The sequence below is a fragment of the Athene cunicularia genome (assembly GCF_003259725.1).
Source record: "Athene cunicularia isolate RWA chromosome 27 unlocalized genomic scaffold, athCun1 chr27_part1, whole genome shotgun sequence".
NCBI classification, from domain to species: Eukaryota; Metazoa; Chordata; class Aves; order Strigiformes; family Strigidae; genus Athene; species Athene cunicularia.
In genome coordinates this window covers 3,503,756-3,529,420 of record NW_020799138.1, presented here as the reverse complement: position 1 = coordinate 3,529,420, position 25,665 = coordinate 3,503,756, and the positions used below count along the sequence as shown (strand labels likewise).

Genomic DNA, 25,665 nt, shown 5'->3' with positions numbered 1-25,665 from the left:
CCCCCCCCCCCCTCGGGCTCCCGTGAGCCTCAGGTCAGTGCTGCTCTCGCCGATCCCCGGTTGCTGCTCTGTGCCACCCACTCCTTCGTAGAGCAGTGCTGGCCCAATCCAGCCCAGTCCACCCCCAGCTCTGCTCAGTGATGCTGTCCTGTGCCTCCAGATGAGAGCTGGATCCATCCCCCTCTCTTCATCCTTGTCTTCCTCTGGCTGGGGGTTTCCTCCCTGGGCACCTCTGTCTCCCTTTTCTCCCCCTCCCGCTCCTTTAGCCCCTCCGAAGGGGAACACTGCAATGCTGCACCCTGATCTCTGCCCAGTGCCCCTGCCCTGCCTTGTCCCCAGCTCTGGGTCCTACAGCAGCATCACTGCTGCACCCAGGGCCAGAGCATCACCGACCCTCTCACTCAGGCCCCTCAGCCCCACCGAGGCAACCCCAGGAGAAGTTTCATCCCCTGTGTCTGCGTGACCTCCCAAAGTGACACCACGGGTCGGGGTGTCCAGCTGTGTCTGGCTCAGTCCCGACCCTGCCCATCGCAGGGCTCTGCCGTGGAACGGCCGTGTCCCAGCTTTGCCTGTTGGTATTTGCCCAGAAACGTGTCTGGATGGCACAGCACAGCAGATCACCCCCACACCATGATGTGAGGACCTTGTCCTGGTTTAGCTGTGTACATCCTCACTCAGGGGATTTTAATAAACCTAAAATGAGAATTGATAAATCGCAGCTAAAGGAGGGAGCGTGAGGCTGGCTGAGGGTGGAGGGTGGCTCAGTAGAGAGTGTCGGTGGATTTTCCTTTTATGCAGTTGGGAGCTGTGCCCCTGTTCTGCTGCTGTGACTTTAAGGGCTCAAAAACTGTTTGGTTTGGGTTTGACTTGTTGCTTTTCCTCCTTGTTTTGCACATGGCATTTCTTTCCTTTTAGAGCTGCATGGTCTGCGGGGGCAGTTTGCAGGTGAAGCAGGAGGAAGGCAGAAAGCCCTGATCCCTCAAGAGTATCTGCTCGTGTTTAACCCGAGGACCGGGAAAAATCCCCACGGGAAACCAGAGCATCCCCGCGGCCCCCGCCCGGGTGGGAGCTCCTCTCCCCAGCTCGCTCCCAGACTGAAGGAGTTTCTGCTCCCTCTGCTGGCTCCAGCTCCAGCCTCTCCTCTCCACGCACACCCGAGCAGGGATTGGGGCTGCTGCACCCATCGCTCCTGGGTCACGGCCTGTGGTGCCGGGTCGCAGACACTCCCCTGCCTGCTCCTTGCCTTCATCCATCCAGGGACTTCAAACCCCAGAGCACCCCACTGTCTATTACATGGCGCCTGGAAAACATCACGGCGATGTTTTCAGGACAAGCAGCACTTTCTTGCAGCTGGTAGGGAAATTCAGTCCAAACATCTCTGTTAGGTTCATGTCAACCTTGGCCTCAGGCAGGATGAGAGCCCAGCCTGGTGCGGGAAGGTCAAATACTTCATTTTGTGACTTTTTCCTTCTTCCTCAGAGTTTTTTTCTCCACGCTGGAAGCAAGGCTGTGGTACCCCAGCTCGTGCTGGGCAGGGAGTTTCAGGGCTCTGTGTCCCGTGGAGCCGGCAGCACCCGCTGGTTTGGGCAACCAGCTGCTGGGCAGGAGGAGTCCCCCAGCAAAGAGGGGCTGCGAGATCGATGGCAGGTCGGATCTGTGGAGCGTGCAGAGCCAAGCAGGGCTCCCACATTTCTCTCTAGAAACTCAGAGAAATTCATCGTTCCTTCCATGAAGCACTGGGACATGCCTGCAGGGTGATGCAGCGCAGCTCGCGGGCACAGGCTGCTGCGTGGCCAGAAAGCCCCGGGTGATGGGGACAGGCCATCTAGGCAGCATTTCCAGGCAGGACATGTGCAGGAAAAGCAGGAATTTGGATGCTGTAAAACTGGCTAACGAGGTCTGCAGTGCGAGATGGCTCCGGGATCTGGAGCAGGGCGAGACCTAGAGCCCCCCCGGAAAGCAGGTCTGGGGTTTGTATTAATGTCCCAGCCAAGGTGCCGCCCTTTTTGACACTGCAGGAGGGTCGATGGGCTTTTCCTAGTCCCCTTTACCAAGCCGTCGTCAACAAGTCCTGGGGAGGGAGTTGGATCCCATGATCTGCAGCCCACCAGAGCCCACGCAGCCACGGGAGGGCAGCAGCACCCGCAGGGACTGAGTGGGGCAGCAGAGAGGCATCAAAACTTCTAAAGCCAGGAAAAGTCCCCAGCTCCTGAGGCAGAGTCCTGAGCTCCCTCTCACCCTCACAAACACCATCACGTCTCGTTGAGAGCTGCACGGCTCTGGGCCAGGTGCCATTATCCCCCCCTCTCCCAGCAGGGCTGTGGTTCTCGTACAGCACCTTGCACATTGCCCCTCAGCATCCGTCACCGCCAGGCTGCGGCTGCAGCTCTCAGCGCCCACACGAGCTTGTTTTCTGCTGCCTGGTGTTTTCTGTGTGTCGGATCGTCTTGACGCAGGGTTGTGTTATTACTGTCCTCAACCCCTGTCACCTGGTGGCAGAGAGCACCCCAGGGCTCCTGGCAAACAGCCTTTCCCTGCCTTTTGCTCCCCAGCTGTATTTTAAGTGCCTCAGTTTCCCCTTCTCTGAGCAGGACCGTGGTATTGCAGGGGAACAAAAGGTTTATAAAACCCCTCCGGGAGGCACCCACAAGCAGCTCTGGCATATCAGCGGGGACAGTTCTGGTGCAGATCTGACTCCCAACACAAGTGAGAAGAAAATCAGGTCCAAATTACCTAACCCAAAGCTGAACTTCCGTCCCTTTGCGATGTCCAGGTTTATACCCAAACTGCTGGTTTCACCAAGTCTCGGGGTCTCACTCAGCTCCCAGCTCCGTTTCAGCAGAGATATTCTATTTGCACCAGAACTCCGGGGAGGGGAACCAAGAACTGACGCTTTCCTATCAGTATGTATTTGGTACATTGCCCCTTAAATCCTTGAACTCAGAGGCGGATCGGACGGGGTTTAAAAACCAGGCTGCCTTTCATGCAAGAGTTAATAAGAGGAGGGAGTGAGCAAGATTTTGCAAGGAATTAAACCCGGGCAAAAGAGCCTATGGGAAAGAGCCTGTTACCAGCCCCAGGGCTGTAGGTCACCAGTGCCGTGTACTGGCTGCCAGGGTTTATTAGGTCCTTGTCTGAGCTGAGAGAGGGGAAAAAACCATGAGAAGCTGCAGGCGGAGCAGGCGGGGGCACTCCCTGACTCAAAACTGAGTGACAAGGCAGCGGTTTCCTCCAGCCAGCCCTGCTCGCCATGTGTGTCATACACCCAGACTCATGATTCATCCCCTGGACGGCTCAAAACCTCTGGCCACCCCAGAGCTGCTCTCCATCGCTCACGGCGGGGCTGGGCCAAGCAGCCCCCCACCTTCGGGGCTCGGAGAAGAAGATGGGAAAACTCGCCGTGGCTCTCGGGATCCTCATGCTCTGCGCTGGTGGCGGCTGGGGTAGGTTTACAGCCTGTAGTGCTGTCGCTTGCTTAAAGCCAGGTCATTTAGTGATTATGTTGCCTGTTACTTCCCAAAATCCCAGGACTTACTGCATTCCCAGGTTCTGTGATTTCTCAGGAAAATCACTCGGAGGGGGAGCTGGCAGCCTGAAACCTCGGCGCCGCTCCCAAAGCACAGCTCCAGCCGGTTGGGCTTCGCCTGGGTGGGCGCCAGGAGGGTTTCTCAAGGATGTTACAGGGTCAAGAGATGGTTTGGTGCGTTATTCTTGCACTGGGTGCGGCAAGTTTATTCTCTACCTACGCTGTGCTTGGCTCCGGATACTGGTTTGTAATGGAAGCACTGGGGTGTGACTTGGGCTCCGTCCTTCACAAACAGAAAATACTCGGGGGGAGTTTGCGGAGCAGGTAGTCACTGTGTCCATGGCATTGTAAGGGCATGGGGTGTCCTGATGTCAGCGTTGCTGTCTTGTGTTGTTTTTTCTCATGCTGTTTTGGTGCTTTTCTTTAAAAACTCTGATTTCAGGACAAATGTAGTTTGTATTTCTATTTTCCAATGTCTGACGCCTAGAAAAGTGTTATCTTTTCCCCAGGTGTGTTTCTGGGGGTCTAAGCAAATCTCACAACTGTGAAACGGTGTGGTGCTTTCAGCTCCTGATTTATAAATCAGTCCCATTGTTTTTGAGGACCCACTCGAGGAGGTTTGGGGCAACATTATTGTGTCTAAAGAATTCCAGACTTTGTTGAATTCCCAGGAACAGCCTGAGGCTCTGATCTGCTGCCGGAGGGAGCTGTCAGCAGTACAGGACATAGGATAACCCCTGGAAGAGTTTGCGTTTATAAAGCTGCAGTTTGGGGCTGTGCAAGTGATTTCTCTGGTCCTGTGTGTCTGTGTGATCAGCTGAGCTCAGTTTGGGGCATCCCCTCTCCGGGAAGATGCTGGCAAACAGGGAGAGGTGTAGAGAAAAGACACAGCCCTGGGATGGCGTGAGCAGGAGATCAGCCAGAAAAGCCCAAATCCTTATCACTGAATCAGGCAGAAAGGCCAGAGAGGATGGTTTGTATCTTTATCAAGTTTTCTAAAATATCTTTATCAAGTTTTCTGTGTGCACATTCTTCCTCAAATTGGCAGAGGGGGAAAAAAACCAAAATGTGTGACTGGCTCATGCAGTTACATGGAAGAGGTTACTTGGAGTGCAGACTGGGGACTGAGTAATTTTCCCCAGCCAGGGAAGGGTGATGCTCAGCCACAGACATCTAGGGTGTTTCAAGTTCATCATTTCACCTCAGTCAGGGCTGCGGGGCTGCCCAGCCCCAGGCGGGTGGTTCCGTGCTGCCCAGTTTATCTCCCCTCTCCCTGGATTTCATGTGCTAGGATTTCTTCTGTTTTAAAACCCTGAGTCTTTAGGATTAAATCATTACATGAGACCAGCTGCTTTCATAGTAAAAAAATGAAGCTTTTGTACTTTGGTTTATTAGTTTTTATGGCTGGAAAAACAAGCCCCAAACATAGGGGGGGGGAAGAACTAAAACCCAGAATTTATTAGTTTAGGCTACGCTGGGATCTTGTTAACCTGCTCGCAGCCAGGCAACGTCCTGAGCCTGGGAAGCTCTGCTGGGTGCTCACAGGGCCACAACCTGAAGGGACTCAAGCTGCAGCATCCTCCGCTCTCCTCCACCTCTGCTTTTCCTCCCACATCACCCCAAGGTCCCCCATTCCCCTGTCCCCACCTCCCTCCTGCATAGCCCTCCTGACACCACACCCTGCGTCCAGCCACGCAAGCAGTGCTGGAAACGCCAAAATAGAGACATTTCCCCGCAGCGAGGGGGGTGAGGCTGCCTGCTCCGCAGCAGGACGAGACCCCTGTTTGGACAGTGATAAAGTGCCCTGCGTTAATCACCGCTGGCGCCCGGGGGATTTCAGCCCTTCCCAGGGGGCAGGGATGGCCTTGCTCCGGCCAGCCCCGGGTGAAGTGCAGCCAAGAATGGCTTCCGTAGGGTGCTGGAGGTTGGGGAAGGTCCTCCATCCCCAGGCACGTGGCTCGGTCATGGAGTGATGGAGAACACGGGGACCACCGGGCTGCATGAGTCTGGGGCAGACACCCCTAGGCTGGGGCTTCGGGCAGTCCAAGGGGGCAGGTACCCACCTGCAGGGACCCCCTGGGCAAAGCCACCGCTGCCGGCAGTGGCATGGTGGCACCATGTGATGGCAGATGCCATAGCAGCCTCGGGCACGGCAGCATCATCCCCTCAGGGACCCTTCGTGCTGCAGCCCCACCGAACCCCTCCCCAGACGTGGGGTCGCCGCTCTGCCTGGGTGTGACAGCCCGGCTTGTGGCCTTTGTTCCAAAATCAGCCAGAAAAGTGGGTTTACATCTCCAGTGTGGAGGGGGGGACACCAGATCAAGGACCCCTGGGCTGTGGGGTGGTGGCAGGAGGGGAGGAGAGAAAACCACCAGGGCCCAGAGGCTGTGCGTAGGCAGGAGGTCACTTGTCCCAAATGCTGGGGAGGAGATGAGCTCCCCAGCCCAGAGGGACAGTCCTGGGGCACATTAGCTCAGCAGAGGCAGCCAGGGGCTCAGCCAGCACACACGAGCTTAGAAATCCAAAATCCTCCAAATTGTGTTTCAGTGCAGCTGGGTCTCGCTGAGACCAGGGTTAACGCTGCACAGGGGAAACTGAGGCAGGGAGCGCTGAGGGACTTGGCTCAAGTCACAGGAGAAACCTGTTTGAGGTAGGATTTGGACGAGTGTGTCTCACATCCTGGATGCTGGTGTGAGCCCTGGGTCCCATCCCCAGGCTGGGAGCGTGGCTGGAGCACCCGGAGGTGGCAGGGGCCCTGGTCAGCTCTGCACTCCCCCAGCAAGCTGGGTGCTGGGGCAGAGCGGGGTGACTGAGCCACCCCACAGCAAGCTAAAACCCACCCCGGAGGGAACAAACCCCACACTGGCATGAAGGAGGAACCTGAGCCAGGAGTGTTACTGGTGGTACTGGGCGCTATAACCCTGCCCCCAGCCAGGGCTGCAGCCAGGAGTCAGCAGCTGGACACAGCCACTACAGGGAGGGCTGTGAGAGCAGAAGAAAGCAATGAAACTCCTGGCACAGGGGAGGTACCTGGACCTCGCCCCCCTCCCTGTCCAGGGGGTCACGGTGCTGGGCCGGGTATCACAGCATCGGCGCTGCCCAGGGACCTGCTGTCTTGGAAGCTGCTCCCGCCCCGGGGTTGGCAGCTCGGAGAGTTTAATCCCGAGCACCTCGAGCTGCCGGCGTAAGGCCTCGCCGCCGTCCCCGAGGGCTGAGCTGCTGCCAGCCCTGCTGGAACCGGCTCCCAGCTGCGCGGCACAGCCCAAATCCACGGCACGTGCCCCAGCACCGGGCTGCAGCCGCCGGCGCTTGGCAAGGCAGGAGGGATCTTACACGGGCGCAGCGAGAGCAGGCGTGAGAAACGGGAGCCGGTGCTGTTGGTGCCACTGCTGCCTTCTGAGAGCCCTTTGCCTCCCCCCTGCCAAGCCCCGGCTGCCCAGACCCATCACCCAAGGGTGCAACATCGCCGCTAACACATCGCTAAGTGTCCTCGGTGCGGAAAGCACTGGGGATCGACCTGTCGCTCTTTTAGGCAATGCTAAATTTAAAATCTTTCCCATCCTCGCATGCTGCAGCTGGGTATTTTCATGTATGGAGAGAGCTCTGGGAGTGGATCCCCCCCGGAGCTGAGCCAGGCAGTTGGGGTGTAGCCTGTAGTTTAGTCCCCCCACGCCGGACGGGTGGGGAGTGCGGGTGGCAGAGGTCCGACGGGGCACACTGGCCCCAGTGCCCTGGGGCACATCCCCAAGCAGCCACTGGCCTTTGGGACAGCCACAGCGTGTCCATCCCAGCCTGTGACACCAGCCTCATACAGACACGCAGCGCCGTGACACGCTGCACACACACGTGTGCACACTCAGGTCGCGTACACAGGCACACAACGTCATCACCGTGGTTCTGCCCAAAGACCTGACGACATCGTTTCACCATTTCCTCTTTCTGCTTTGTGTTGCAATTCCTGCAGCTGTGGAAAACGCAGCTTTTTTTCTGCCTGCGGCTGCTGGGGAGAGCCCTGAGCAGGGACGGGGGGACACAGGGCAAAGGGGAGACCCCAGCGCTCGCTGCTCCACGCCGGCATCCCCCGGGCTCCCCAGGCTGCCGCGTTCCCTCAACCAAGCAGGTACATGGCTGCAGTCTGCTCTGCCTGGGAATCCGACAACTCTGTGGAGATGCTTGTGCCCTGGGAGGGAGGAAGAGCTGAGGGTAAAGCCACCACAGCCGTGTTGCCAACCACAACGTCACGTCAGCCATTGGCCATGGGAACCACAGGGCCACAAAGTCCTGCCTCTGCCAGAGGAGCTCCTCCTGCCCTGTCAGGCTCTGGCACTGCCCTGGGGCCCCTGAGGGAATTTGGGGGCCCTTTAATCCCCCACAGGGACCCACTGGCCTCTGATCTTCATGACGGGTGCCAGCGTGCATCTCCCAAAGTCCCCACGGCCACAACAGAGCTCAACCTTTCCCCAGGGCATCAGCGCAAACCACCACCAAGACGTTTCTGGACTCGTGCCCTTTCCCTCCCCTCCTTTCCACGGGTTTGAACCCAAGCCAAGACCAGCTGCTGGGTTTAATGTCTGCAGAAGAAGGCACGGACCACCTGGGTTGGGGGTGGTGGGAAGAGGCGGCAGTTCCCCGGCTGCCAGCAGGGCTGCGGGTGCTGTGCTGCGCCCCTGGGAGCTCACCCCTTCCCCCTCCCTGCTGCCCCTGAATCCCTGCAGGGAGGCCCGAGGGGAGATGCTGTCACCCCCACCAGTGGTGAGGGCTCCACTCCAACACGTGTGTGACATCGCAGGGATGGGGGAGCCCAAGGAGCCGACAGGTGGGAAATGAGCTCAGTCCTGGGCAGGATGAGGTGGGCTGGGGAGGTGGTTCTGAAAGGGGCAGGGAGGAAGCACCTGAGGTTTGGGCCTGGGAAAGGGGTTAGAGCAGAGCACGGGTGGGATAGGGGCTGTGTCTGCCCCTGAAGCTGCTGGCTGAGCACCGAGCACTTCAGCACATGTGTAGATTTTGGGCTCTGCAGGTTGTAACGGCTCTGTTTGCTGTTTCAGGGGGTAACATCTGCACCACCCGCGGGGTGAACTCCTGCAAGCAGTGCCTGGCCGTGAGCCCCCTCTGCGCCTGGTGCTCTGCAGAGGTAAGAGCTGGGGGGAGGCTGAGCTGGGCTGGAGCACGTCCCTGAGCCAGACAGGGGGTGCGTAGGGAGGGACAAGCCTCGGGGCTGTGGGATGGGTGCTGGTCCCTGTGTTACAGCCACATGCTCGGTCTCCATCTGTTCCCACCGTGTCTAAACACATTCCTCGGCGGCTCTGACCGCAGCTCGAGATGCACAGCCATGGGGCTCGGGCTGCCTGTTCCTGCCTCGCACTGAAAAATTGCCCCTTATCTGGGTGTGTCAGCGGGAGCTGCGTGGAGCTGGCTGGGAAATGCTGATGTTTCCACTGGGAATTCACTTTGTCTCTCCAAAAATGTATGTTTGAAAACCTAGTTTACTTTTTTGTTTGATTCTTGAAAACCCATTGTAAACCTCTGGCTAAAGGAGTTTAATTGCTGGAAGGGCTGAAAAGGGAAGGTGACCTGGTGGGAGGAAGAAGTACAGATTAGAAGTCAGGATTTGGGTTCAAAAGCTTCTTCTTCTTTGGAAAGAGGGGGAAGGTGCCTGACTTTGGTTGCTGAGCTAAAGAGGATGTGACTCTGAGCTGTGGCTCTAAACTCACTCTTGGTGGGTGTGAGAGCCTGGAAGATCTGCCACGATCCCCTCCAAAAATGCTGTCCTGAGGGTGGGTCCATCGGGAAGGTCAGAGCAGGGAGTTTCCCAACACAATGGGAGAGCAGCCGCGGGGCAGAGACAAGGGGAGGTGAGGGGATGGGGAGAGGTGATGAAACCTTCAGGGCTGCACAGTTCCCCCTCCGGCAAGTTTTTTCTTGCTTTCTGTTTCTCCATCCATGAAACTTTGCTTCCTCCTGCTGTGCCCGCGGTGCCCACCAGCACTGGGAAACGATCTGGGAAGAAGGGATCCAAGCTGGCAAATGCTGCTGGGTCGCGCCTGCCTGGCCTGATGCTCCGGGGTCAGTGTGTCTGGAGGGGATGCCTCTGCTTGCTGCGCCCATCAGATAGGGCCGGGATCTCGGTGTGTGGTGTCAATAAAGATGCTGTGCCTCGGCTTATCTCCCGCAAGGAGTGGCTGAAATTTGCAGCGTGATAAGGGGCCTCGCTCCCCTCGCCAGAGGGGCAATGACTGACTGGGCTAGGCTGGCTCCTTCCTGGCTGCTGATCCTGGGCTGCGTGTCTTGACGCTGCATTGGGGGCTGTGATGGGGTGGTTTGGTTTTTTTTTTTTCGTCCAGATCAGCAAAGGTTTCCAAAAAAGGAAATATTTCCAGTGCTGCTCAGAGCTGCGCTCATGGACAGACATGACAAGCAGTGAGGGAGCCGTCCCGCTGCCAGCAACCAGCCCCTGGAGAGCCAGGCTGTGCAAACTCTGCTCAGCAACTCTGCCTCCAACATCTGGACCACATTGTCTTAATTTAGCAAATGAGGGTTGGGGTTTTTTTTCTGTGGGTCTGTTTAATTTCACTGGGGTGGGGGAGGTCTCTGATACTGTGCCCCCCCCTTTTCTTTTTTTAAAAGGACAGTGCCCTTATTGGTGCTTCTGCTCCCTCGGCAGCCCTTTCCCACACACACTGCCTTCCCGAGGAGCCGGGGGTTACCAGTTACCCCCGCTCCATCCTGGCTTTGGACAGGAGAGGGATTTCGTTGCAGTTTCGTGGGATCACTGTCCCCACTGAGCGCTGATGCAGAGAACTGAGTTTTACTTATTTTTCAGAAACTTTGACCACTCTTACCAACAAATAGATGTGCCCATCCACTCACTTTTCTTTTTGGAAAAAGTTAGACAAACCTTAATGCTGAGACATGGCTCTAAAATCACTTTGGAGATTATGGTGACAGATCTTTCAGGGTCTCACCCACTCTGGTTCTCATGAAGGCAAGGCCGGACCAGGGTTTGATTTTTTTTTTCTTTTTTTTAAGAGAAGCTGCTGGAAGGTTTTAGCTTAATCTGCAGAGGCGTCTGTGCCTTGGGTCCCCCCGGGAGCTCTCCTGCAGAGAAGCTGATGCTGTATGTGGTCTCCTGCGAGATGAAAACAGAGATGCCCTGGGGATGTGTGACTCCCCACAGCCCCCCCACCAGCAGTGAGGGAGCTCTGCCAGCACCCTGCCTGACCCTGCCCTTGCTTAGTGTTTGGAGCCAGTGATCAGGGATAAAATCATCAGGTTTCCCCATCCAAGAGGGAGCTTGAGCTGAAACCTCTTTCCCTGCAGTGGGACGGAGGTGCCCAAAGGGGAGGTGGAGCTGGAGAGCATCTCAGCTGCAGGATGACTTGTGATGGAGGCATGGTAACGTGTTCCCCCTGCAGCATCTTCGTGACAGGGTGTGGATGCTGTCAGGGCTGCGCTGGTGGGGAACTGGGGTTTGCAGGGTCTGTGTCAGTGGATGAAGTCCCTGCACTGTGAGTTGGTCACCAGCAAGCCTGGGCTGCCCTGGGTCGCTCCTACCTGGGGCTGTGTCCAAGTCACTGTGTCTGCATGCCTATGGAGACTGGGCTGGGGGCTGCAAAAGCCTCGTAGCCAAATGTCCCATCAATGGCACAGTAACTTCGTCCTCTGCCTTTTGCAGTAGCTTTATTGTTTGGGAGGTTCTTGTGCATCCTGAGTCAATCGTGATGCTTGGGGCTCCAGGGCAAGGGGAAGGATGCAGCCCTGGGTTTAAATAGCTTCTCCATGGGAATCTTGCAGTAGGAATGATGCTGCTAATCCCATAAGGTGCCTTTGAGGTCCTGGGAGCTCCCCAGGATCTCCAGGTATCACCCAAGAGCCCAGCACCACAGTTAAAAACCTGCCTGCCCAGCCTTTTCACCTGTGTATTTTTTCCATTGATCTCTCCACCTGGGACAGGAATGTACGTGATGGTTGATTGGATCTAGAGTACACGAGGCACTTCTTCCTGCAGCAGGGAGCCTGGTGGGACAAGCCTGTGGGGTGGGTGGGTGCAAGGGAGCTAATTTAGAGCAGTGACTTGATCTCTCGCTGACAGCATGCTGTCCAGGCAGCAAGGGTGGGAGTGGGAGGCCGCAGGGGAGGAACACGCCTGCTGATGTATTTTCTGGCTATCGCTTGGCCACTGTTTCCAGAGGGCTGTAAGCCAGCCAGCCACGGCCTTCTGACACTGTTTGCATTTTTCCACTTGTTTGCTTAAAACACACAAAAATTCATTCCTGGGTTCAGTCAGCCTGAACCTGGGGGAGCCAATATCCTGGATGGGGAACCTCTGCAGTGCTGGGATCCAGCTTCCCAGGAGCAGGAGGGAGCTGCACCAGCCACACCGGGATTTGTGCCACCCCCGTTTGCTGCGGGGAAAGGCTGTGCAGGTCATCTGCTGCAGGGCTTTGAATGTAGAAAGATTTGGGCTGTGGGAGGGAGATGGAGAAATCCCCTGGAGGGGAGGGTGGCTTCTGCCTGGTGGAGAACTTGTGGCAGCAGATCCTGGCGGCGTTGGTCTGTGAAATTCTTCCCATATTTGTCTTCATGAGAAACAGGAGCGATGGGAGCCCTTCTGAATGTGCTGTGATAAGGGTGAGGAGCTGGGAGCTTTCTAGGAAAGGAGGAACGGGGCTGGATCCCCATCGTGACTCCACACTTTGTGCTTCCTGCCCCTGACGGGCACTTGACGGCTTCCCCTGCAGCCCTGTTGCCTTTTTGCTCTTTCACTCCTTTTTTGGTTCTCTCCCCCGGCTGGCTTCATCCGGCAGGAAGCTGGGAAGCTAGAGATAAGCCTGAACCCTTTCTGGACAGGAACTGAGCACCGCTTCATGCGATGGGCTCACCCACAGCAGGCCCGTTCCTTGATTGTGGCAAGATTTCTAAGGGTGCATGTCAAGAAAATGGGGGGAAAATGTGGCTCATCCTTCACCAGAGTTTAGAAAATAATTTAAAAAGTTCCAGACTCTGCCTCTCACCCCCAGCCTAACACGTTCACATCCTGCCTCACCCTCTTCTAAGCCATCCCACGTAGACAGGCTTTGCTTTTGGCTTTGCCGAAAATCAGACCCGAGGCTCTGGCTGCTAGGAGTCAGAGGGGGTTGGCAGGGGTATGGCAGCCACTGCCCCTTCCTGGCGGGGAGCTCTCCTGACAAGCACAGCAGACCAAAACCTGCTCAGAGCCCCGGCAGGACTTGCTGATCCTGGATCCCTTCTGTTTGTCCCATGAGCAGACACCATGTGCCTCAAAAAGCCTCTTATCCTAGTCTTGGCTTAGGTGTGATAAAGCAGGGACTCTCCAGGGAAAAGGGGGTGTCTCTTCCTCCCAGTATAATCCCAGGGGTTCCCAGTGGGGAGCTGGCTTCTGACCATGTCCCTCTCCCACAGGTCTTGGCACAATCATCCCCTCGCTGTGACCTACGTGCCAACCTCCTGAAAAACGGCTGCGGGCAGGACTACATCGAGTTCCCCACCAGCAGCGTAACCATCCTGGAGAACAAACCCCTCAGCAACAAGGGCTCAGGGGGCTCTGCCACCACCCAGATGAGCCCCCAGAAAATCCAGCTGAACCTGCGGCCGGGTAAGAGCCCCCAGGCTGCTGTGGGAAGGGGAGATGCAGTGGGAATAACCCAACGGGCTGAAGTGATGAGTCCCACTGGCCAAGGCTGTCTCGTGTCCATTGAGGGGGGCAAGGCCAGGCTGGGGGCTGCACCAGACCCTCTGGGAACATCCCCGATGGGCAGCGGGCTGTCTGCAGCTGATTTCTGCTGGTCAGTCTCCTGGCTCGGTCCTGTGGTATCCCAAGGGGCGGGATGGGATGTGACTTCGACAACGCACGGGCTTATTTTATCAAGGCACATAGACCTTAGGCACTGCTACTGCATTCTGGGTGCTTTGGTGGAAGTCAGCTGGTGTCTAACGAGCCGTGGAGCAGCTGGCAGGGTTGGACTGCCAACAGGTCCTTGTAATTTCCCAGGCTTGTTTCAGCCAGGCAGGCTGGAGCCAATTAACTGTTATCATTGCTTGCCAGCATCGAGGAGTTTCGAGCGATGCCAGGCAGGCGGCAAACTAATGGGCGTCACTTGCCCAAGGTCACAAAACCGGTTTGGGGAACGTGGAGCGGTGCCATCACTGTGCCCTGCCCCCCAGGTAGCCCACCCCTGGCCATCCACTCACTGATGACTCTTCCAGACTCAGCAAGAACAGTTTTGGTTCCTTGTGCTCATTAAAGCCCTGGAGCGAGATACACATCCCCACACCTGGCCGAGGAGCCTGACCCATCTGAATGACAGCAGTCTGACGTGTCCCCGCACCATGGAGACATGTAACTGCTAAGCAGCCCTTGCTTTATTTAGGTCTAAAGATATCTGGCAGGAGGCAGGTAGGTGTGCTGCTCTGCAGAGGAACAGAGGCAGTGTGCGCTGCTGTAAGTCCCCGTTCCTTGGAGGCAGTAGAAGAAAATCACAGCTTGATATCATCTCTGCCCAACCAAGAAGGCTTGGCGCGAGTCATCTGCCTTGACTCATGAACCGAGACCATATGCTGAGGGATGTAAGTAGATCAGGTCACAGCCCGTGTCCCACAGGCTCATGATTTTAGCTCAACGAGGAGAAGCAGATGCTCTCTGAGCACAAAGCTGCGACCCCTGACTACATGGTGGTGCTCCAGCGACGCAGCTGGAGGGGGGATGGAGTAATTTGTGCTCTTGTAGATTTTGAAACTTTCTCCATCCTGAAAGTCAGAATGCGACATGAAGACTTAGATGGAAATATGAAAACAATAACAATTTCAGCTTAATTAAAGCTTTTTTCCTCAACATTTGAGGTGTTCTGAGAAGGCTGCAGCTGTGCCCCAGCTTACATTTCAAAGAAGCTGTTTCAAAGAACAGTGAGAAAGAACCTTTGTCTCTCTTAAAAGGCAGAAAGAAAAGGTCAACCCTAAGTGTTTTCAGCATTTTTTTTGAAGTGCAAAAGTCATCGAAACTGGCCTGTTCCCCAGAATATTCTGTCTAAGGAGGTTTTTGTTTCAATGGAAAACATTTCACCAAAAATTTCCCAGAAGCAGCTGGGAGGAGCCAAGAGGAGAGGGAAGGAACAGAGATGGGAGAGGCCCCAGGAGATGCTTGGAGTCTTTGGGAGCTCAGAGAACTCTGAAGCAAAATCTGCAGATCCCTGGTAATCCCTGTAAGACCTGCTCCCCACACACTGGGTGTTCCACTCACTCCATCCAGCGTATGTGGGTCACGCTGTTCACGCAGGACAGCTTGGGGGATCAGCTCTGATCAGGAGGATCTGCTCACGTCCTGGTAATGAGAAGGTTGGGGAACAGGAGCCACAAGCCACATTTGCCATCTCCAAGGGGTCCACATCATATCTCTCATGCAAGCAACCTGCCTTAAAGTCTTTGTCCCTTTGTGTCTGTTTAACTAGGATGTTCTCCTCCCAGCAGCTTTAAACCATCTCCTTGGGTTCCTGCTGACCTCCTCCCTAGTCCTGTGGTGAACCTCCTCTTCTCCTCCCAGGAGAGGATCTCTCACTCCGCTGCTCTCTCTGTTACAGATGACTCCCAGATCTTTCGCGTCCAAGTGCGTCAAGTGGAAGACTATCCCGTGGATATCTACTACCTGATGGACCTGTCCAACTCCATGAAGGACGATCTCAAGAACATCCAGAACCTGGGCACAAAGCTGGCCAGTGAGATGCGCAAGCTCACCAGCAACCTACGCATCGGTTTTGGGGCCTTTGTGGACAAGCCCATTTCCCCCTACATGTATATCTCTCCTCCAGAAGCCATCACGAACCCTTGCTATGAGTAAGTCCCAGGCTGAGGGAGCCCTATAAGGTCCAGAAGTTAATGGGACATCACTGGAACGTGGCTGGAAATACGTATCGATCAATTTCAGCAGGGAGTGGGTGCCTGATTTTGGACAGGGTTTAAACCTTGCTGCACTGCATGTTCTGCTGACACAGGGAGGAGGAGCAAGTCTAAACTAAAAGGATCATTGTGACTGAAAAGCTCTTAAGGGAACAAAAAATTTTACACCTTTGTTTCAGGAGAGATGTTGAGGCTTAAAAAAAATGACTCCTAAAAATCCCAGCAGGACAGAGTCTGGCAGCTGACCTGAGCCCAGCATCTCTAGAACTTGTGGTGGATTTCTAAAAGGTCCTTCACCAGCCTCTGGCTGTGTCCTCAGGCTCTTGGGGTGGTTGGGTCCCTCCAACCCATCCTGGACAGGACCATGGGATGTGAGGTGGCTGCAGAGTAGGGGTGGGAGCTGGAAGAGCTCTGTGAGTCTCGTGCCCTGACTGTTCTTCTCCCATAGGATCGGGGAAACCTGCCTGCCCATGTTTGGCTACAAACACGTCCTGTCTCTCACGGATGAGGTGACCCGTTTCAACGAGGAGGTGCGGAAGCAGAGCGTCTCACGGAACCGTGATGCACCAGAGGGCGGCTTCGACGCCATCATCCAGGCCACCGTGTGTGATGTAAGGGGCAAGAAGGCCTGACTGGGGCTGGGAGAGGGCCATCAGGCTGGGCCTGGTGTGTTGGCAGAGACCACCCAACCCTACCAGGACAGGACCATAAGCCCTGTGGAGCTGCTGCAGGGCTAAGATCTGGAGAGGGTGAACATTCAACCAGGACATTTCTAGACCAATAGCCAAGGCCAGGGAAGAGCAGGACCCCTGTGTGGCCCTGCGAGGAGAGAGGAGCCGAGCAGGTGCTTGGGAACTGAAGATGATCCCATGTCAGCCCAGCAGTAACCAACCAGAAGGGACATCATCTCCTGTGCCTGCACCTTGATTTCGCTGGAAAAGGGAGCAGTTGCACCCCTCAGTCATTAGCCACCTTGATTAACATTCCAGCAAATTAAAACCTGTCTCTCACCTGTACAAGCAGTCCATGCTCACCTGCCAGGCTCCATAGCCCCCACACCACCCCCTTGGCACTTCCTAGGGGAAGCAATTGCCCTCAGTTCCCTCTGCAGTGGCAAGTGGGTCCCCATGGCCAAGCTATGACCTGGGGTGGCAGCAAAGGCAGTAGCAGGGTTCTGGCATGCACGGCTGCCCTTGGCACATGCTGCCATGTGACAGGGAGCTGCCTTTTGCTGCAGGAGAAGATTGGTTGGAGGAACGATGCTTCACACCTACTCGTCTTCACCACGGATGCCAAGACCCACATCGCGCTGGACGGCAGGCTGGCCGGCATCGTGCAGCCCAACGATGCCCAGTGCCACATTGACAAGGATAATTTCTACTCTGCTTCCACCACACTGGTAAACCCTGACCCACGCGTGGGGTTGGGGAGCCCAGAGCTTCTGTTGAGGGTCCCCATGGGTTGGGAAAGGTGGTCCAGGGTCTCCTGGTTTGGAAGCATGATGAGAACCAGGGTAGTTGGGGGTACCTATTCCTAGAGTATAGCCTCTCTTCTATCCCAGGACTATCCCTCTCTGGGCCTGATGACTGAGAAGCTCTCACAGAGGAACATCAACTTGGTCTTTGCTGTGACAGATACGGTTGTTGGTCTCTACCAGGTAACAGCTGCTGTGAGGGGCTGGTGGGTCCCAAGGAGCACCACCCTTTGCAGCTGGCCATAGGTGGCCAGACATAGCTTGGTGGTGTCCTGTCCTACCAAAGTTCTCTGGGAAGCTCTCGTGTGCCGGGACAGGGCTTGACCCAGCCATGGCACACTCACCCATCACGAGCAGACCGTCCTTATGATGTTTCTTCAGAACTACAGTGAGCTGATCCCAGGCACAACTGTGGGCACCTTGTCCAGAGACTCCAGTAACGTCCTGCAGCTCATAGTGGACTCCTATGGGGTGAGTGTGCAGTGTAATGGCCCCACAACAGCGCTCTCCCCCCCCCCAAAATAGCCCCTTCTTCACACTGCAAGCAGCCCACACAGATTTGGCAGCTCCTCCAGCCCTGAGCATCCTCCCTGGACCAGCTGTGACCATCTGCCTCCACCCACACGTGTGGGGGCCCCAGGGAAGGGAGATCACTGTGTTCACCGCCTGCCCCTTCCCATCCTCAAAGGCGGGGAATGACATAGCCAAGCCCCGAGAAAGACTCGGAGCACTTGGCTCCTTTCCTGGGCCTGTGGGAGCATCGCTGTGGCGTGGTGGCTGCTTGGGGGTACCCCTCCCTGGGACTGAGCCCCGCCCAGCTTGTGCTGTCTTCATCATTCCTCTCTCCTCCCCCAGAAAATCCGCTCCAAGGTGGAGCTGGAGGTGCGTGACCTCCCCGAAGAGCTGTCCCTGGCCTTCAATGCCACCTGCCTCAACGATGAGGTCATCCCCGGGCTCAAGTCGTGCATGGGGCTCAAGATCGGGGACACGGTGAGGATCCTGCTCATGGGCTTGACTTTCCCCCCCTCTGTGTAGCAGCTCATCTGATGCTCTCCACCAGCATCATCTGCTTGCCCCACCACCTCCTGGCTGACACAGACCCTGTAAACTTTGCCATGGGGAGAGGGCTCCAGCTGGGTGGGGGGAAGGAGGAAAATACTTTTTTCATTCTGCTGAATGCGAATTCTGTGGCCCTCCAGCTGAGCTCAGTCTGCTGGCCACAGTGTGTGTGGGATTTAGCCCGGTTACTATGGGAGGCAGGTACCCTGAGCCAAACTGAGCTGGGACAGCTTTGAAAAGCACAAAGTGACCTGGTGGGTCCCATTTCTGGACTCCTTAAGTTTGGGCATGGACTGGAGTGGGTACCCCAACACCAGGCTGGTGGCACTGACACCCAGATGCACCCCTCTGCTCCCCAGGTGAGCTTCAGCATCGAGGCCAAGGTACGGGGGTGCCCACGGGAGCAGCAGAAATCCTTCACCATCAAACCCGTGGGCTTCAAGGACAGCCTGACAGTGGTGGTGAACTTCAACTGTGACTGCACCTGCGAGGGACAAGCTGAGGCCAACAGCCCATCCTGCAGCCAAGGCAACGGCACGCTGGAGTGCGGCGTGTGCCGCTGCAACTCCGGGCGCCTGGGCTCGCACTGCGAGTGCTCGGAGGAGGAGTACAACCCCTCGCAGCAGGACAACTGCAGCCCCCGGCCCGGCCAGCCCATCTGCAGCCAGCGGGGCGAGTGCATCTGCGGGCAGTGCGTGTGCCACAGCAGCGACTTCGGGAAGGTGACGGGCAAGTACTGCGAGTGCGACGACTTCTCCTGCGTCCGCTTCAAGGGCCAGATGTGCTCAGGTGAGTGCTGGGGTTGTCCCATGCATTTTCCCCACCTCTCAAGCCTGCCCAGCCACGGCTTTCCCTGGACCAGCCCTGGGTTTGAAATGATGCCAGGGGAATTACTCCCCTTTTGGCAGCCGATATCACATCCTATGCCTGAGAGCTGTGGCAGGGTGATGGGCCAGAGGGTTAAAAAGCAGACCTTGATCCCTGCTTAGACTCAGGAGTCCCACCAGGGGAGCTGGTGGGCACCCAGGGAAGCAGCTCTGGGGTGCACAGGGCAGGCAACCTGCTCAAATCGCAGCCTCCAACACATCAGAGATAGTATTGCTCTGCAGGAGGAAGCCCCAGGGTGGAGGGAGAGGGGTGGGGAGAAGCAATTTTTATCCTCCACTTAGTTCTTGAAGACTCCCTGTTGGCAAAAGCATCGGGGAAGCAAATTCTTCCCCCTCACTAGCCTTATAGCATCTCCCTTCTTGAATATTCATCACTTCCATGTGCTACCAGACTCCCCGACTCTAGCCCTGGCTGCTGCTGCTCTCAGTTGGGAGAGAGGACCAGGTCCTTGGGTTCTGCTCCCACGCCAGGGACTGGCGAAGGAGCCCCTCTCTGCAAAACACTCGTCCAACAGTGGTTTCACATGTCCTGACGTGCCAGGGCCCCTTCCCCATCAGGAAGATCTCTCACCCACATCTCCAGTAAGCACTGGGGGTCTGAGTGAGCCCCAGCACTCTGCCCCATCTCTGTTTTTTCAGGGGATGCAAAAGGGGTGGCAGTGCCTGAGACTTGGGGGATGAAGCTGTGGCACATCCTCTCCAGGAGCAGATCACCCCAAAAGCGATTCAAGGGTGGAATGAGAGGGGTACCCACCCCCTTTCCTATCCGCAGCCTCCCTCCCTGAGCCCGGGCAAGGCAGCCGCTAACACAGTGCCAAAAAAAGCCACTGCTTTGCTGATGTGAGCCCAAAAATGCCCAGGAAAATGTCAGTGGCCAAAGCTGATCCCACTGCTGGAGCCCAGCCTGGCTGAGATGAAGCCTGCTCCCCACTGTCCCCAGGTTGAGTTTTTCAGACTCCGCCTGGCCCCCAGCCCAGCTTCATGCTTCAGGGCTGCCTCTGTGCTGCTGAGAATGATCCTTTATCTTAACAGCCTGCTGATAATGGAGGCGGAAACGCTGGGGTTTTCCCCCACCCTCAGTCCCTGCCCTCGGGGACCTGGGCGCCTGTCCCTGCTCCCGCTGCCTGTTTGCTGCCAGATCCAGCAAGGCCAAGGGCAACGATCGAGCACTGCCCCCAGCCTGGGCAAGCTGATAATTAACCCGATCTGTCTAACCCTGCTGGCATCGATCCTGCCCCATTGAGCCACTTCTCTCCAGCCTCCCCCTCTGTTTCCATGCCTTCTCACCCAGCGTGGCACTCTTTTCCCGTGACTCAGCCCTAGTTCCTCATTAACAGGGTTACACATTTATTTCTCATGTTGGTGCCCCCAAGGCCATGGCAGGGACAGTGCTGGCCCATCCCAGGCCGGGAGCAGCATTCCCAACGTGCCCCAGTGTGCTCCGGGCTTGGGACGGGTCGGCGTGTGCCTGCTCCGTGGCCTTTCCACCACTCACCATGTCTTGTCTGTGAGCCAAAATCAAACCACAATCCAAATAGCTCCAGGCTTTGGCAGGATTTGAGCATGTCTGTCTGTCTGATTAAGCCCGTCTCGGTGAGCGTGCAGAGCTTGTTGGGCTTTTCCCATCAGTCAGCTTGGCCTGCCTGGTCTAGGGCTGAGAAACGAGTGGGATTTGGGGGGTTTGACCAGATGTCCTGACTCAATCTTAAATTAAAAGCCAGAGCCAGAGCCTGACTAGCTCAGAGACAGATCTGATTGAGCATCTCCAGCTGCTGCTGCTGCCAACCTGCCAGAGCTGGGGCAGCTCAGCCTGAAATTTGGCAGTTTTTTCTCATTTGGGTGGAATAAGAGGAGTGTTGGAGACACAGAAAAGGTTGAGGTTTGATGTGAGCTGCTGTGTGTCCCACCCCAAGGCAGTGGAAAGGGTTTGTCCTGGGCAGCTGGTCTGCCTTGCCGTGCCCACAGAGGTGGAGCTGCCACGCCAGGTACACGGGCACCCCATATGGACGATTGCTAACGGGACCCACGGGGACATTTAAGGGTCCTAATGCCCTCTGGGTTGTCCCCAGGCCACGGGCAGTGCAGCTGCGGGGACTGTCTGTGCGACTCGGACTGGACCGGTGACTACTGCAACTGCACCACTCGCACCGACACGTGCATGTCCAGCAACGGGCTGGTCTGCAGCGGCCACGGCTCCTGCGTCTGCGGCAAGTGCGACTGCACCCAGCCCGGCTCCTACGGTGACACCTGCGAGAAGTGTCCCACGTGCCCGGACGCCTGCACCATCAAAAAGTGAGAGAGGGCAGAAAGCTGGGACAGGTCGTACCCCAGCGGGGAGCTGGGATGGCTCAGAGCCCATCAGGGAGCCGGCAGCAGGAGCTGTCACCAGCTGCAGCCCGGTTGGGTTGGGATTGCAGCTGTTTCCACAGCCTGAGACTGAAAGGTGTGACGGTCTCCTTGGGGAGGGCATGGAGGAGCTCACAGGACCTCCCTCCTCTTCCTCAGGGAGTGCGTGGAGTGCAAGAAGTTTGAGCGGGGAGTGCTGGTGGAGCAGCAGTCCTGCAGCCGCATGTGCCGCGATGAGATCGAGACGGTGCAGGAACTGGGTAAGGGAGGAGACCCGACCCCTGCAATTTGCGCTACCTACACTGCCCACTTTGCCCCTGCATGTGCATCCCCCTGGCACGGGGGGCTCTGAGCCTCTCGCTCTGGCAGGTGACAGGGGCAAGGACGCCGTGAACTGCACCTACAAGGACGAGGACGACTGCGTGGTGCGGTTCCAGTACTACGAGGACTCCAGCGGCAAGTCCATCCTCTACGTTATCGAGGAGCCAGGTAAGACCCAGCTGCCGCAGCTGGGCTGGGCAGGCACGGAGTGTGCAGCGCTGGGTTTCTATGCTAAATGAGGGGATTTCATGTCCCTTTTGTAACTCCCACCACCGCCAGGCTCACGGGACACCGTGGTGGGGGGCTGAGAGGGGTTAAAGAGCTGCTTTGTTCCCTGCTCTGTGCCACTGGGGCCATGATTTCCTGCCTGTCTCACATTTCCCCATCATATTGCTCAGTTATTTCACCCCCACATTGAGGCCAAGGATGGGGGCTCAACCTTCCCACCGTCCTGATCCTGTTTCTGACTCCATGGGTGTGATTTTTCTCGAGAATCAGATAAGAGCTGGCTCCCACTAGCCAGGCAGGAGCAATGCTACAGCTGCACCCCAGGGCTGGGATATGGCAGCCCCCAGCCACGCAGAGCAGCCCCGGGATCTCCAGCAACCTTGAGGTCTGATTTCCAGCCCAGCTGGGGGCTGCATGGTTGCAGATCCTTCGCAAGCAGGGCCACAAAGGCAGCTGCCAGCTCTCACTACGACTGCCTGCCACGGGCAGGGCTGCAGCCCACCCTTCCCGTACCCTGTGCCTGGGGGGAGAGGCAGGCGAGGGCCCAGCAGCCCCGGGCAGCATGCGGGGGGAGCAGGGTGGGTGCTGGGGTTCACATCAGATCTCGCTGCCCCGGTTTGCCAGCGTGGTGTTGACACACACCTGGAGAGCAGGGGTGGTGTGGGGTGTCAGCCAGGCTGGTGGTTTGGGGGTGAACTTCCACCAGCCTGAGGACTTGGTCTCTGGTGTCACCCCCCACCATGGGGGTCAGTAAGCTTGTGTTGCCCCTGGCCTGCTCCAGGCTTGGGTGCAGACCCCCACCCTACAGACAGGAGCTCAAGGAGGAGCCCATCCATGGGGTGCATGTGTGGTGATCCGTTATGGAGCCTGCTGTGCTCCAAGGGTGGAGAGAGGCTCCTGCTCCCTAACAAAGGAGGATGAAACCCTCCTGAGACCAGAGGAGCCCATGTACCCCTGGCCAGGCAGCCCCAGAGCTACTTTTAATTACCCCTGGAGTGCTGAGCCCCCCCCCAACCCTGCCCTCCTCCTTCTGTCAGACTGCCCGAAGGGGGCAGACATCCTGGTGGTCCTGCTCTCGGTGACGGGCGCCATCCTGCTCATCGGCCTCGCCGCCCTGCTCATCTGGAAGCTCCTCATCACCATCCACGACCGACGGGAGTTTGCCCGCTTCGAGGAGGAGAAGGCCAGGGCCAAGTGGGACACGGTGAGGGCCAGTGGGTTGAGTGTGGTGGGCAGGAGCCCCTGAACCCCACTGCCCCTGGGTTGAGTGGATCCAGATCCCAGTGCTCCCACCATGACAGCCTGGCTGCTGTCTGTGGTTCTTCGGGACCAGCTTGCCCCATCCCTCCCTGAAGCATGGCAGAGTGTCACAGGCAGGACTCAGGGTGACACTGCCAGCCTGGACACCCCCTCCCGAGCCCGCTGTGGCCCCAGGGACTGCACACAGGGGATAGCAGATGTTCCATATGATTTTCCCATCTCCAGCATATCCCAACCACTTGCCAGCAGCATGACCCTCTTACTCACTGCCCACACCAGTGTTTCCATCCCGTGAGTGAGGTGGAAGGTCCCTCCTGCCACGGGATGCTGGAAGGGCTGAGGCACCCAAAGCACAAGGGAGGGGGCTGGGATGGCACCAGTGCCTGTCTCCATCTCTCTTCCACCTTCCCAGAGGGAAGAGATGGGGTGGGAGGCAATGTGGCGGCTCTTTCAGGAGGCCTCTCTGCTCCTGAGCTCCTGCTGCCTTCCCTCTCCCCCACAGCAGCTTTTCCCCCATGAAACTTTTTGGGGAGCCATTAAACTGTGCAGCCAAAGCCTTGAGCAGAGACATGGATCCACCCCTCAATGCTGAAGTGGTGCCTCAGTTTCTGCAGCTGTAAAGTAGAACAAATGCTGATGACAAGCACAAACTGATGATGCTCTTTTTCCTTCTCCTCCTCATTCCCCCAGGGCCACAACCCTTTATATAAAGAGGCTACGTCTACCTTCACCAACATCACGTACCGTGGGAACATGTAAGGATGCCGCATCCAGCGCTGGCCGTGGGATCAACCAAGGATCTGTGGGATCTTCTGGAGTCCAGTTTACAGAAGAGCTTGTTGTGTCTGCGTGTGTGAGTGCATCTGTGTGTAATTTAATGATCCCTGGTCTGCCTCCGAAGCCCAGTTGTCCGTCACCCCACCGTAACTGCAGGGACGTGCTTTCCACGGCAAACCTCTCATTTTTACCTCGGCGGGTCGCCTCGCGGGAGCCGGCGGCCCCTCCATACACTGAATGCGGAGAAATGGGACTTTCTCTGCCTGGCGAGTCTGTGAACATTTAGGTGCTCATCAGGCCAAGTGGATTTCAGGAGCAGCTCCTCAAACTGAAGGCCGAGCTGGGCTCTCCTCCATGGCCTGTGCTGGTGAAGCTCTGCCAGTCTGGAGAGTCCCCCCGCACACTGGACAGATGCAGGGCGCTGGGGGCAGGCACAGGAGCCATCTCCTTGGGGGACGGGAAGCTTCGCCCGCTGCCAGCAGGCAGGAGCCAGCGTGTGGCTCTGTGCGTCCGAGCAACATGGCAGCCCCCTGCTGCTTGCAGCCACACGTTTCTGACACTGCCCTGGCCCTGGACAGCGAAAAGCAGCACCCCAGCATCACAGTGCCTGTTTTCTCCTTCCCTCCACGTGCACTCAGTTTGTACCACCAGCCAATTTTATGTAGCATCAGCTGTGCTGGTCCCAGCTGCAGTCTGGCTTATCCCCAGGATGGTGCTGAGCTCCCCATGTCCCCCTCTACTGTCCCCATGCCACAAAGTACACGGATGTGCAGGCAGCAGCCTGGGGAGGGTTGTGATGCTTGTTATTCCTTGAGCCTGGCTACCTCTCCCTTTTTGTGCTTTCTGGGCTGTGTGGCTGCAGCATGCTTGGCTTTCTGTGTAGCTCAGGGTTCCAGAAGAGCAAGCAGGGTTTGGGCTGTGTCCTGCTGCCCGGGGCTGTGTATCACCTGTGGGTTGTCCTGTGGGGAAAAACGAAGGTCCCAGAAGCAGAGTTTGGCTGTAGCCATGCTGCTGCCTGGTCCCTGCCCCAGCCAGAGCCCAGCAGCTCTGTTCCCCTCCATTGCACCAAAAAGCAAGAGCGACCTTGTGCCCAGCGTGGGGCTGGCCCTAAGGGCCCCAGCAGCATCTTGGCTGAGCTGGTGGTGGCTGAGTGTCCCTGGTCCCGGGCTGGCCTGTCCCCAGCAGCGTGGGAGCAGGATCTGGCTGCAGGCAGCAGTCGCCAATGCTGGGGCTGAGCCCCAGAGCAGGGGGGGTGGATGGGCATACAAGAACGGCAGCAATTCGCACCACAAAAATAAAAATAAATAAAACTTTAAAACCTCAAGCTACTCACAGTGTCTGTGACCACACCAGCGGCCTGTGCCCAGGCTTCCTGCCCCGTGGGCAGCCCCTGGCTCTCTGGCACGACCCTGGGAGCTGTGCTAAGCCGAGATGGGTTGAGGGGTGGAGGAACCATGGGGGTCTCTGGACACTGGCGGTTACTGGTGCCCTCCTGGGGGTGGGTAACACATTTTGGGGGTACAGGGAGGGCCACAGCCTGCTACAGCCTCTGGTACACCTGGCACTTGCTGCAAGGGGGGTGAACCCCAGCAGCCCCCTAAGCTGCCCCCAGTGAGCCCTCCGGTCCCCAGAGGAGGGGAGCTGGGCTGGGGACGGCCGCAGGACGGTCTCAGGTTCAGCTGGGGCTTGGGCTGAGGGTGGAGGTGCCAAACCTGGGAGCAGGGTCCCGCCTGCGCCCCCAGCACCCCGCCCGTGCACCCACTCGGCTCCGCGTCGTGCAGGGCTGCGGGGACACCCAGCGGCCACCCGTCAAAGCAGCATTTTGGGACCACAGAAAGTGTCGGAAAAACTGTTTGCCCAACTCTCCAAGACTCCACCCG

At 57.3% G+C, this 25,665-nt stretch overlaps 1 protein-coding gene across 1 annotated transcript; it reads left to right on the top strand.

The window, feature by feature from the left end:
- The first annotated feature begins 3,264 nt into the window (after window positions 1–3,264).
- ITGB3 (integrin subunit beta 3) lies at window positions 3,265–24,176 on the top strand. The gene is made up of 15 exons (XM_026864815.1): window positions 3,265–3,443; window positions 8,572–8,657; window positions 12,947–13,139; window positions 15,118–15,370; window positions 15,882–16,044; window positions 16,671–16,832; window positions 16,995–17,090; window positions 17,289–17,378; window positions 17,763–17,897; window positions 18,326–18,755; window positions 20,923–21,145; window positions 21,359–21,459; window positions 21,569–21,688; window positions 22,786–22,952; window positions 23,699–24,176. The coding sequence occupies exons 1-15, from the start codon at window positions 3,386–3,388 to the stop codon at window positions 23,765–23,767; spliced, it is 2,346 nt and encodes a 781-aa protein (XP_026720616.1). The 5' UTR covers window positions 3,265–3,385; the 3' UTR covers window positions 23,768–24,176.
- The last annotated feature ends 1,489 nt before the right edge of the window (window positions 24,177–25,665 follow it).

What these genes read in the sequence shown, in the direction of transcription:
- ITGB3 (XM_026864815.1), top strand. Translation starts at nt 3,386, where the DNA reads ATGGGAAAACTCGCCGTGGCTCTCGGGATCCTCATGCTCTGCGCTGGT. An exon ending in ACTCTGCTTCCACCACACTG is followed by an intron (nt 16,833 to 16,994) that starts GTAAACCCTGAC and finishes CTTCTATCCCAG; the next exon opens with GACTATCCCTCTCTGGGCCT. An exon ending in CCAGGGCCAAGTGGGACACG is followed by an intron (nt 22,953 to 23,698) that starts GTGAGGGCCAGT and finishes TCATTCCCCCAG; the next exon opens with GGCCACAACCCTTTATATAA.